At 49.9% G+C, this 13664-nt stretch overlaps 1 protein-coding gene across 1 annotated transcript; it reads left to right on the forward strand.

Annotated features, from left to right (window-relative positions):
- The first annotated feature begins 7494 nt into the window (after nt 1-7494).
- LOC124028663 (zinc finger protein 239-like) lies at nt 7495-13031 on the forward strand. The gene is made up of 3 exons (XM_046340666.1): nt 7495-7733; nt 12491-12547; nt 12857-13031. Exons 1-3 carry the CDS (start codon nt 7510-7512, stop codon nt 13029-13031), a joined length of 456 nt encoding a protein of 151 aa, XP_046196622.1. The 5' UTR covers nt 7495-7509.
- Nucleotides 13032-13664: the final 633 nt, after the last annotated feature.

Below are 13664 nucleotides of genomic sequence, written 5' to 3' on the forward strand. Positions count from 1 at the left end.
GGAGACAGATACAGAGGGAGAGGGGGAGACAGATACAGAGGGAGAGGGGGAGACAGATACAGAGGGAGAGGGGGAGACAGATACAGAGGGAGAGGGGAGACAGATACAGAGAGGAGAGGGGGAGACAGATACAGAGAGGGAGAGGGGGAGACAGATACAGAGAGGGAGAGGGGGAGACAGATACAGAGAGGGAGAGGGGGAGACAGATACAGAGAGGGAGAGGGGGAGACAGATACAGAGAGGGGGAGACAGATACAGAGAGGGGGAGACAGATACAGAGGGAGAGGGGGAGACAGATACAGAGAGGGAGAGGGGGAGACAGATACAGAGAGAGAGAGACAGATACAGAGAGGGGGGAGGGGGAGACAGATACAGAGAGGGAGAGGGGGAGACAGATACAGAGGGAGAGGGGGAGACAGATACAGAGAGGGAGAGGGGGAGACAGATACAGAGAGGGAGAGGGGGAGACAGATACAGAGAGGGAGAGGGGGAGACAGATACAGAGAGGGAGAGGGAGACAGATACAGAGAGGGGAGGGGGAGACAGATACAGAGAGGGAGAGGGGGAGACAGATACAGAGAGGGAGAGGGGAGGGAGGGAGGGGGAGACAGATACAGAGAGGGGAGGGGGAGACGGATACAGAGGGAGAGGGGAGACAGATACAGAGAGGGAGAGGGGGAGACAGATACAGAGAGGGAGAGGGGGAGACAGATACAGAGGGAGAGGGGAGACAGATACAGAGAGGGAGAGGGGGAGACAGATACAGAGAGGGAGAGGGGAGACAGATACAGAGAGGGAGAGGGGAGACAGATACAGAGGGAGAGGGGAGACAGATACAGAGAGGGAGAGGGGGAGACAGATACAGAGAGGGAGAGGGGGAGACAGATACAGAGAGGGAGAGGGGAGACAGATACAGAGAGGGAGAGGGGAGACAGATACAGAGGGAGAGGGGGAGACAGATACAGAGGGAGAGGGGGAGACAGATACAGAGGGAGAGAGACAGATACAGAGAGGGGGAGGGGGAGAGGGAGAGGGGGAGGGGGAGACAGATACAGAGAGGGGGAGGGGGAGACAGATACAGAGAGGGGGAGACAGATACAGAGAGGGGGAGACAGATACAGGGAGAGGGAGGGGAGACAGATACAGAGGGGGAGACAGATACAGAGGGAGAGGGGAGACAGATACAGAGGGAGAGGGGGAGACAGATACAGGGAGAGGGGGAGACAGATACAGAGGGGGAGACAGATACAGAGAGGGGGAGACAGATACAGAGGGGGAGACAGATACAGAGGGGGAGACAGATACAGAGGGGGAGACAGATACAGAGGGGGAGACAGATACAGAGGGAGAGGGAGACAGATACAGAGGGAGAGGGGGAGACAGATACAGGGAGAGGGGGAGACAGATACAGAGAGGGGGAGACAGATACAGGGAGAGGGGGGGGAGACAGATACAGAGGGGGAGACAGATACAGAGGGAGAGGGGAGACAGATACAGAGGGAGAGGGGGAGACAGATACAGAGAGGGAGAGGGGGAGACAGATACAGAGAGGGAGAGGGGGAGACAGATACAGAGGGAGAGGGGGAGACGGATACAGAGAGAGGGAGGGAGAGGGGGAGAGGGATACAGAGAGAGGGAGGGAGAGGGGAGAGGGATACAGAGAGAGGGAGGGAGAGGGGAGACAGATACAGAGAGAGGGAGGGAGAGGGGGAGACAGATACAGAGAGGGAGAGGGGGAGACGGAGGGAGAGGGGGAGACAGATACAGAGAGAGAGAGGAGGGAGGGAGAGGGGGAGACAGATACAGAGAGAGAGAGGGAGGGAGGGAGAGGGGGAGACAGATACAGAGAGAGAGGGAGGGAGGGAGAGGGGGAGACAGATACAGAGAGAGGGAGAGGGGGAGACAGATACAGAGAGAGAGAGAGGGAGGGAGGGAGAGGGGAGACAGATACAGAGAGAGGGAGGGAGAGGGGGAGACGGATACAGAGAGAGGAGGGAGAGGGGGAGAGGGATACAGAGAGAGAGGGAGGGAGAGGGGGAGAGGGATACAGAGAGAGGGAGGGAGAGGGGGATACAGAGAGGGAGAGGGGGAGACGGAGGGAGAGGGGAGACAGATACAGAGAGAGAGAGGGAGGGAGGGAGAGGGGGAGACAGATACAGAGAGAGAGAGGGAGGGAGGGAGAGGGGGAGACAGATACAGAGAGAGAGAGGGAGGGAGGGAGAGGGGGAGACAGATACAGAGAGAGAGAGAGGGAGGGAGGGAGAGGGGGAGACAGATACAGAGAGAGAGAGAGGGAGGGAGGGAGAGGGGGAGACAGATACAGAGAGAGAGAGAGGAGAGGGGGAGACAGATACAGAGAGGGAGAGGGGGAGACAGATACAGAGGGAGAGGGGGAGACAGATACAGAGGAGAGGGGGAGACAGATACAGAGGGAGAGGGGGAGACAGATACAGAGGGAGAGGGGGAGACAGATACAGAGGGAGAGGGGGAGACAGATACAGAGAGAGGGAGAGGGGGAGACAGATACAGAGAGAGGGGAGAGGGGGAGACAGATACAGAGAGAGGGAGGGAGGGAGGGAGAGGGGGAGACAGATACAGAGAGAGAGGGAGGGAGGGGAGACAGATACAGAGAGAGAGGGAGGGAGGGAGGGAGAGGGGAGACAGATACAGAGAGAGGGAGGGAGGGAGGGAGAGGGGGAGACAGATACAGAGAGAGAGGGAGGGAGGGAGACAGATACAGAGAGAGAGGGAGGGAGGGAGGGAGAGGGGGAGACAGATACAGAGGGGGAGACAGATACAGAGAGAGGGAGGGAGAGGGGGAGACGGATACAGAGAGAGGGAGAGGGAGGGGGAGACAGATACAGAGAGAGGGAGGGAGAGGGGGAGACAGATACAGAGAGGGAGAGGGGGAGACAGATACAGAGAGAGAGAGAGGGAGGGAGGGAGAGGGGGAGACAGATACAGAGAGAGAGAGAGAGGGAGGGAGGGAGAGGGGGAGACAGATACAGAGAGAGAGAGAGGGAGGGAGGGAGAGGGGGAGACAGATACAGAGAGAGAGAGAGAGGGAGGGAGGGAGAGGGGGAGACAGATACAGAGAGAGAGAGAGGGAGGGAGGGAGAGGGGGAGACAGATACAGAGAGAGAGAGAGGGAGGGAGGGAGAGAGGGGGAGACAGATACAGAGAGAGAGAGAGAGGGAGGGAGGGAGAGGGGGAGACAGATACAGAGAGAGAGAGAGGGAGGGAGGGAGAGGGGGAGACAGATACAGAGAGAGAGAGAGAGAGAGGAGGGAGGGAGAGGGGGAGACAGATACAGAGAGAGAGAGAGGGAGGGAGGGAGAGGGGGAGACAGATACAGAGAGAGAGAGAGGGAGGGAGGGAGAGGGGGAGACAGATACAGAGAGAGAGAGGGAGGGAGGGAGAGGGGGAGACAGATACAGAGAGAGAGAGAGGAGGGAGGGAGAGGGGGAGACAGATACAGAGAGAGAGAGAGGGAGGGAGGGAGAGGGGGAGACAGATACAGAGAGAGAGAGAGAGGGAGAGGGGGAGACGGATACAGAGAGAGGGAGGGAGAGGGGGAGACAGATACAGATACAGAGAGGGAGAGGGGGAGACAGATACAGAGGGGGAGACAGATACAGAGAGAGAGAGAGGGAGGGAGGGAGAGGGGAGACAGATACAGAGAGAGGGAGGGAGAGGGGGAGACGGATACAGAGAGAGGGAGGAGAGGAGGAGAGGGATACAGAGAGAGGGAGGGAGAGGGGGAGAGGGATACAGAGAGAGGGAGGGAGAGGGGGAGACAGATACAGAGAGGGAGAGGGGGAGACGGAGGGAGAGGGGAGACAGATACAGAGAGAGAGAGGGAGGGAGGGAGAGGGGGAGACAGAGAGAGAGAGAGGGAGGGAGGGAGAGGGGAGACAGATACAGAGAGAGAGAGGGAGGGAGGGAGAGGGGAGACAGATACAGAGAGAGAGAGAGGGAGGGAGGGAGAGGGGAGACAGATACAGAGAGAGAGAGAGGGAGAGGGGGAGACAGATACAGAGAGGGAGAGGGGGAGACAGATACAGAGGGAGAGGGGGAGACAGATACAGAGGGAGAGGGAGACAGATACAGAGGGAGAGAGGGAGACAGATACAGAGAGAGGGAGAGGGAGACAAGATACAGAGAGAGAGGGAGACAGATACAGAGAGAGGGAGGGAGACAGATACAGAGAGAGAGGGAGAGAGGGAGACAGATACAGAGAGGGAGAGGGAGACAGATACAGAGAGGGGGAGAGGGGGAGACAGATACAGAGAGAGGGAGGGAGGGAGGGAGAGGGGGAGACAGATACAGAGAGAGAGGGGAGGGAGGGAGACAGATACAGAGAGAGGGAGGAGGGAGGGAGGGAGAGGGGGAGACAGATACAGAGAGAGGGAGGGAGGGAGAGGGAGGGAGAGGGGAGACAGATACAGAGAGAGAGGGAGGAGGGAGACAGATACAGAGAGAGAGAGAGAGGGAGGGGAGGGGAGAGGGGAGACAGATACAGAGGGGGAGACAGATACAGAGAGAGGGAGGGAGAGGGGGAGACGGATACAGAGAGAGGGAGAGTGGGAGGGGGAGACAGATACAGAGAGGAGGGAGAGGGGGAGACAGATACAGAGAGGAGGAGGGGGGGAGACAGATACAGAGAGAGAGAGAGGGGAGGGAGGGAGAGGGGGAGACAGATACAGAGAGAGAGAGAGGGAGAGGAGGGAGAGGGGAGACAGATACAGAGAGAGAGAGAGGGAGGGAGGGAGAGGGGAGACAGATACAGAGAGAGAGAGGGGGAGGGAGGGAGAGGGGGAGACAGATACAGAGAGAGAGAGAGAGGAGGGAGGGAGAGGGGGAGACAGATACAGAAAGAGAGAGAGGGAGGGAGGGAGAGGGGGAGACAGATACAGAGAGAGAGAGAGAGGGAGGGAGGGAGAGGGGGGAGACAGATACAGAGAGAGAGAGAGGGAGAGGGGGAGACAGATACAGAGAGGGAGAGGGGGAGACAGATACAGAGGGAGAGGGGGAGACAGATACAGAGGGAGAGGGGAGACAGATACAGAGGGAGAGGGGGAGACAGATACAGAGGGAGAGGGGGAGACAGATACAGAGAGAGGGGAGAGGGGGAGACAGATACAGAGAGAGGGAGAGGGGGAGACAGATACAGAGAGAGAGGGAGAGGGGAGACAGATACAGAGAGAGGGAGAGGGGGAGACAGATACAGAGAGAGGGAGGGAGGGAGGGAGAGGGGGAGACAGATACAGAGAGAGAGGGAGGGAGGGAGACAGATACAGAGAGAGAGGGAGGGAGGGAGGGAGAGGGGGAGACAGATACAGAGGGGAGACAGATACAGAGAGAGGGAGGGAGAGGGGGAGACGGATACAGAGAGAGGGAGAGGGAGGGGGAGACAGATACAGAGAGAGGGAGGGAGAGGGGGAGACAGATACAGAGAGGGAGAGGGGGAGACAGATACAGAGAGAGAGAGAGGGAGGGAGGGAGAGGGGGAGACAGATACAGAGAGAGAGAGGAGGGAGGGAGAGGGGGAGACAGATACAGAGAGAGAGAGAGGGAGGGAGGGAGAGGGGGAGACAGATACAGAGAGAGAGAGAGAGGGAGGGAGGGAGAGGGGGAGACAGATACAGAGAGAGAGAGAGGAGGGAGGGAGAGGGGGAGACAGATACAGAGAGAGAGAGAGGGAGGGAGGGAGAGGGGGAGACAGATACAGAGAGAGAGAGAGGGGAGGGAGGGAGAGGGGGAGACAGATACAGAGAGAGAGAGAGGGAGGGAGGGAGAGGGGGAGACAGATACAGAGAGAGAGAGAGGGAGGGAGGGAGGGAGGGGGGAGACAGATACAGAGAGAGAGAGAGGGAGGGGAGGGAGAGGGGGAGACAGATACAGAGAGAGAGAGAGAGGGAGGGAGGGAGAGGGGGGAGACAGATACAGAGAGAGAGAGAGGGAGGGAGGGAGAGGGGGAGACAGATACAGAGAGAGAGAGAGGGAGGGAGGGAGAGGGGGAGACAGATACAGAGAGAGAGAGAGAGGGAGAGGGGAGACAGATACAGAGAGAGAGAGGAGGGAGATGGGGAGACGGATACAGAGAGAGGGAGGGAGAGGGGGAGACAGATACAGATACAGAGAGGGAGAGAGGGAGACAGATACAGAGGGGGAGACAGATACAGAGGGAGAGGGGGAGACAGATACAGAGAGAGGGAGAGGGGGAGACAGATACAGAGAGAGGGAGAGGGGGAGACAGATACAGAGAGAGGGAGAGGGAGGGAGAGAGGGGGAGACAGATACAGAGAGAGGGAGAGGGAGGGAGAGAGGGGGGAGACAGATACAGAGAGGGAGGGAGGGAGGGAGAGGGGGAGACAGATACAGAGGGGGAGGGAGAGGGGGAGACAGATACAGAGAGAGGGAGGGGAGAGGGGGAGACGGATACAGAGAGAGGGAGAGGGAGGGGAGACAGATACAGAGAGAGGGAGGGAGAGGGGGAGACAAATACAGAGAGAGGGAGGGAGAGGGAGACAGATACAGAGAGAGAGAGGGGAGGGAGAGGGGAGACGGATACAGAGAGAGGGAGAGGGAGGGAGAGGGGGAGACGGATACAGAGAGAGAGAGAGAGGGAGGGAGGGGGAGACAGATACAGAGAGAGAGAGAGGGGGGAGATGGATACAGAGAGAGAGAGGAGGGAGAGGGGGGAGACGGATACAGAGAGAGAGAGGGGGAGACAGATACAGAGAGAGAGAGAGAGAGAGAGAGGGAGGGAGAGGGGGAGACAGATACAGAGAGAGAGAGAGAGGGAGGGAGAGGGGGAGACAGATACAGAGAGAGAGAGAGAGGGAGGGAGAGGGGGAGACAGATACAGAGGGAGAGGGAGAGACAGATACAGAGGGAGAGGGAGAGAGGGAGAGACAGATACAGAGGGAGAGGGAGGGAGAGGGGGAGACACATACAGAGAGGGAGGATTCGTACCCATGTCGCCAGGTGTATAAACTGAGTGTACAAAACATTATGAACACCTGCTCTTTCCATGCCATAGACTGACCAGGTGAATCCAGGTGAAAGCTATGATCCCTTATTGATGTCACTAGTTAAATCCACTTCAATCAGTGTAGATGAAGGAGAGGAGACGGGTTAAAGAAGGATTGTTAAGCCTCGAGACAAAATATTTAAGTGCCTTTGAACGGAGTATTGAGGTAGGTGCCAGGCAGGTGCCAGGTAGATGCCAGGTAGGTGCCAGGTGCACCGGTTTGAGTGTGTCAAGATACCGCAACGCTGCTGGGTTTTTCCCTGCTCACCAGTTTCCTGTGTGTATCAAGACTGGTCCACCACATTGGAGTCAACATGGGCCAGCATCCCTGTGGAACTCTTTCCACACCATGTAGAGGCCACGCCCCCAAGGAAGTGAGGCTGTTCTAAGGGCAACTCAATATTAGCAAGACGTTCCTAATGTTTTGTGCACTCAGTGTAAATACTCCAGACTAAAGAGTGTTGTGATATTAAATGCACTTTAAATTTGATTTGATTTTTAAGGGCTTCGCCCAAACGGGGAACCTGAAATCCCACGAGCGCAGGCACACCGGAGAGAGACCGTTCTCCTGCTCCTTCTGTGGGAAGACCTTTGTAGAGTCTGGCCATCTGAAGAAGCACCAGCGTATCCATACAGGAGAGAAGCCGTACCACTGCAGCAGCTGCCCCATGAAGTTCCCTTCCTCCAGCGAGCTCCGGTAACTCAGGGCCTATATTCATAAACCGTCTGAGTAGGAGTGCTGATTTAGGATCCGTTTTGTCTTTTAGATTAAAATGACTGGACCGAGGGATCTGATCCTAGATCAGCTCTCCTATTGGATCTGAACAACATCACATGTACAAGGGGACCTGATCCTAGATCAGCTCTCCTATTGGATCTGAACAACATCACCTGATCCTAGATCAGCTCTCCTATTGGATCTGAACAACATCACATGTACAAGGGGACCTGATCCTAGATCAGCTCTCCTATTGGATCTGAACAACATCACATGTACAGGGGATCTGATCCTAGATCAGCTCTCCTATTGGATCTGAACAACATCACATGTACAAGGGGACCTGATCCTAGATCAGCTCTCCTATTGGATCTGAACAACATCACATGTACAAGGGGACCTGATCCTAGATCAGCTCTCCTATTGGATCTGAACAACATCACATGTACAGGGGATCTGATCCTAGATCAGCTCTCCTATTGGATCTGAACAACATCACATGTACAGGGGATCTGATCCTAGATCAGCTCTCTTATTGGATCTGAACAACATCACATGTACAAGGGGACCTGATCCTAGATCAGCTCTCCTATTGGATCTGAACAACATCACATGTACAAGGGGACCTGATCCTAGATCAGCTCTCCTATTGGATCTGAACAACATCACATGTACAAGATGACCTGATCCTAGATCAGCTCTATTATTTTTATTTATTATTAACTCTCCTATTGGATCTGAACAACATCACATGTACAAGATGACCTGATCCTAGATCAGCTCTCCTATTGGATCTGAACAACATCACATGTACAAGATGACCTGATCCTAGATCAGCTCTCCTACTTTGAGATGCTTTATGAGTATGGGCCCATGTGTTACTCACCTGATAACGTAATAACCACCGGACATTGTAACAAGTTACTACGTTTTTATCTGGAGAAAGTTATTATTAAGTTTTATTACGACATCCGTTATGTCTGTTGTTATGATTCAATGTTGTCATGTCTCTTTTTAACTGTCACAAACCAATTTCCTGTTGTGGGATACTCAAGTGAACTTGAACTACTAGTACTTAACCAGTCAATTTCCTGTTGTGGGATATTCAAGTGAACTTGAACTACTAGTACTTAACCAGTCAATGTCCCGTTGTGAGATATTCAAGTGAACTACTAGTACTTAACCAGTCAATGTCCCGTTGTGGGATATTCAAGTGAACTACTAGTACTTAACCAGTCAATTTCCCGTTGTGGGATATTCAAGTGAACTACTAGTAATTAACCAGTCAATGTCCCGTTGTGGGATATTCAAGTGAACTACTAGTACTTAACCAGTCAATGTCCCGTTGTGGGATATTCAAGTGAACTACTAGTACTTAACCAGTCAATTTCCCGTTGTGGATATTCAAGTGAACTACTAGTACTTAACCAGTCAATGTCCCGTTGTGGGATATTCAAGTGAACTACTAGTACTTAACCAGTCAATGTCCCGTTGTGAGATATTCAAGTGAACTACTAGTAATTAACCAGTCAATGTCCCGTTGTGGGATATTCAAGTGAACTACTAGTAATTAACCAGTCAATGTCCTGCTAGGGATATTCAAGTGAACTACTAGTAATTAACCAGTCAATGTCCCGTTGTGAGATATTCAAGTGAACTACTAGTACTTAACCAGTCAATTTCCCGTTGTGGGATATTCAAGTGAACTACTAGTACTTAACCAGTCAATGTCCCGTTGTGGGATATTCAAGTGAACTACTAGTACTTAACCAGTCAATGTCCTGCTAGGATATTCAAGTGAACTACTAGTACTTAACCAGTCAATTTCCCGTTGTGGGATATTCAAGTGAACTACTAGTACTTAACCAGTCAATTTCCCGTTGTGGGATATTCATGAACTACTAGTACTTAACCAGTCAATGTCCCGCTAGGATATTCAAGTGAACTACTAGTAATTAACCAGTCAAGGTCCCGTTGTGGATATTCAAGTGAACTACTAGTACTTAACCAGTCAATTTCCCGCTGTGGGATATTCAAGTGAACTACTAGTACTTAACCAGTCAATTTCCCCAGGGATATTCAAGTGAACTACTAGTACTTAACCAGTCAATGTCCCGTGTGGGATATTCAAGTGAACTACTAGTAATTAACCAGTCAATGTCCTGTTGTGAGATATTCAAGTGAACTACTAGTACTTAACCAGTCAATGTCCCGTTGTGGGATATTCAAGTGAACTACTAGTACTTAACCAGTCAATGTCCCGTTGTGGATATTCAAGTGAACTTGAACTACTAGTAATTAACCAGTCAATGTCCTTGTGAGATATTCATGAACTACTAGTACTTAACCAGTCAATGTCCCGCTAGGATATTCAAGTGAACTACTAGTACTTAACCAGTCAATGTCCCGTTGTGGATATTCAAGTGAACTACTAGTAATTAACCAGTCAATGTCCCGTTGTGAGATATTCAAGTGAACTACTAGTACTTAACCAGTCAATTTCCCGTCCTACTAGTACTTAACCAGTCAATGTCCTGGATATTCAAGTGAACTACTAGTACTTAACCAGTCAATTTCTTGATATTCTAACTACTAGTAATTAACTCAATGTCCCGTTGTGGATATTCAAGTGAACTACTAGTACTTAACCAGTCAATTTCCCGAGGGATATTCAAGTGAACTACTAGTACTTAACCAGTCAATGTCCCGTTGTGATATTCATGAACTACTAGTAATTAACAGTCAATGTCCTGTTGTGAGATATTCATGAACTACTAGTACTTAACCAGTCAATGTCCCGTTGTGGGATATTCATGAACTACTAGTAATTAACCAGTCAATGTCCTGTTGTGGAGATATTCAAGTGAACTACTAACTTAACCAGTCAATGTCCTGCTAGGGATATTCAAGTGAACTACTAGTACTTAACCAGTCAATGTCCCTGCTAGGATATTCATGAACTACTAGTAATTAACCAGTCAATGTCCCGCTAGAGATATTCAAGTGAACTACTAGTACTTAACCAGTCAATGTCCCGTTAGATATTCAAGGAACTACTAGTACTTAACCAGTCAATGTCCGTTGTGGGATATTCAAGTGAACTACTAGTAATTAACCAGTCAATGTCCCGCTGTGGGATATTCAAGTGAACTACTAGTACTTAACCAGTCAATGTCCCGCTAGGATATTCAAGTGAACTACTAGTACTAACCAGTCAATGTCCTGTTGTGGGATATTCATGTGAACTACTAGTACCTAACCAGTCAATGTCCCGTTGCTGGGATATTCAAGTGAACTACTAGTAATTAACCAGTCAATGTCCCGTTGTGGGATATTCAAGTGAACTTGAACTTCTAGTACTTAACCAGTCAATGTCCCGTTGTGGGATATTCAAGTGAACTACTAGTACTTAACCAGTCAATGTCCCGTTGTGGATATTCAAGTGAACTACTAGTACTTAACCAGTCAATTTCCTGTTGTGGATATTCAAGTGAACTACTAGTACTTAACCAGTCAATGTCCCGCTGTGGGATATTCAAGTGAACTACTAGTACTTAACCAGTCAATGTCCCGCCAGGGATATTCAAGTGAACTACTAGTACTTAACCAGTCAATGTCCTGCTAGGGATATTCAAGAACTACTAGTACTTAACCAGTCAATGTCCCGCTGTGGGATATTCAAGTGAACTACTAGTAATTAACCAGTCAATGTCCCGTTGCTGGGATATTCATGAACTTGAACTACTAGTAATTAACCAGTCAATGTCCTTGCTAGGATATTCAAGTGAACTACTAGTAATTAACCAGTCAATGTCCTTGCTAGGGATATTCAAGAACTTGAACTACTAGTAATTAACCAGTCAATGTCCTTGCTAGGATATTCAAGAACTTGAACTACTAGTAATTAACCAGTCAATGATATTCAAGTGAACTACTAGTACTTAACCAGTCAATGTCCTTGTGGGATATTCAAGTGAACTTGAACTACTAGTAATTAACCAGTCAATGTCCTTGCTAGGATATTCAAGTGAACTTGAACTACTAGTAATTAACCAGTCAATGTCCTGTTGTGGGATATTCAAGTGAACTACTAGTACTTAACCAGTCAATGTCCCATAGGGGATATTCAAGTGAATTTGAACTACTAGTAATTAACCAGTCAATGTCCCGCCAGTGATATTCAAGTGAACTTGAACTACTAGTAATTAACCAGTCAATGTCCCGCTAGGATATTCAAGTGAACTACTAGTAATTAACCAGTCAATGTCCTTGCTAGGGATATTCCAAGGAACTTGAACTACTAGTAATTAACCAGTCAATGTCCTGCTAGGATATTCAAGTGAACTACTAGTAATTAACCAGTCAATGTCCCGCTGTGGATATTCATGAACTAACTACTAGTAATTAACCAGTCAATGTCCCGCTGTGGGATATTCAAGTGAACTACTAGTACTTAACCAGTCAATGTCCTGCAGGGATATTCAAGTGAACTTGAACTACTAGTAATTAACCAGTCAACAGTCCTTGCTAGATATTCAATGAACTTGAACTACTAGTAATTAACCAGTCAATGTCCCGTGTGGGATATTCAAGTGAACTTGAACTACTAGTAATTAACCAGTCAATGTCCTGCTAGGATATTCAAGTGAACTACTAGTAATTAACCAGTCAATGTCCCGTTGTGAGATATTCAAGTGAACTTGAACTACTGGTTCATGTATTATCTGTTACTCCAGGGTCCATGAGAAGATCCACAGCCAGGAGAAACCTCACAGCTGTTCCTACTGCACAAGGCATTCAAACAGCTGTCCAACCTCAAGCTCCACCAGAGAATACACTCTGACCAGAAGCCTTACGCCTGCTCCTACTGCGACAAGACCTTCCGTGCTCAGGGGACCTTAAAAGTACAATATAGTTGTGGATTTTATTTCAGTTACACAACATAATACTTGCTATTTACTATATACTGAAATTCTTATTAATTAATAAAATGTATAATTTGTATTTTTTACTTTGAAGGTGCACCTGAGGACTCACACAGGAGAGAGGCCTTACCCTGCTTCGACTGTGACAAGCGTTTCATCACGTCCTCAGAGTTGAAGGTGCACCAGAGGATTCTACACGGGAGAGAAGCCCTTCTACTGCTACGACTGTGGGAAGAGTTACTATCAGCTGAAGCAGCTGAAGGAACATATGAAGTTCAACCCGGACCACAGCACCACACGTAGCGGACTCAGTAACATAGAGGACGAGGACAAGCTCTACTCTACGTCATGATGATGTAACGATGTCTTGATTTATTTTATATTTTTATTTAACTAGGCAAGTCAGTTAAGAACACATTTGTATTTATAATGACGGCCCACCCCGGCCAAACCTGAACGATGCTGGGCCAATTGTGCCGCACTATGGGACTCACAGTCACGGCCGGATGTGATACAGCCTGGATTCAAACCAGGGACTGTAGTAACGCCTCTAGCACTGAAATGCAGTGCCTTAGACCGCTGTGCCACTCAGAAGCCCTCAAAAAATATATATATATATATTTATCATCCTCGGGGGATGCCACATCATTGGAAAGAGAGATAGAACATTACTTTGCTAGCACTCTACTCGTTCTGTGATGACGTCACAGTGGTGATGTCAACGTGTCTATTAGAGTGTTCTGTCGTTGTACTGAGCAGACACAAGGTCAACGCTCTGTTTAAGATGTCGACAAAGTTGTCATTTTGATTAAATGTTGGGTTTTTAAAACATTTTTTAGGTTGTTTAGAAACTGACATTACATGAAAGACACATTTTACTACGTTTCCATTACATTTTTTATGTGTGTGAAGTCATCCTGTATAAACCAAAAAAAGAATGATAGCTGTTTAGTTTTGATACAATTTTATAAATGCCGACAGATAA

The sequence above is a fragment of the Oncorhynchus gorbuscha genome, unplaced genomic scaffold (genome assembly GCF_021184085.1).
Source record: "Oncorhynchus gorbuscha isolate QuinsamMale2020 ecotype Even-year unplaced genomic scaffold, OgorEven_v1.0 Un_scaffold_4615, whole genome shotgun sequence".
Classification (NCBI taxonomy): domain Eukaryota; kingdom Metazoa; phylum Chordata; class Actinopteri; order Salmoniformes; family Salmonidae; genus Oncorhynchus; species Oncorhynchus gorbuscha.

Coding starts and splice junctions, on each gene's coding strand:
- LOC124028663 (XM_046340666.1), top strand. CDS start 7,510: ATGCACTTTAAATTTGATTTGATTTTTAAGGGCTTCGCCCAAACGGGG. Junction 7,734..12,490: donor CCTTCCTCCAGCGAGCTCCG/GTAACTCAGGGC, acceptor CTGTTACTCCAG/GGTCCATGAGAAGATCCACA. Junction 12,548..12,856: donor AGCTGTTCCTACTGCACAAG/GCATTCAAACAG, acceptor TCAGAGTTGAAG/GTGCACCAGAGGATTCTACA.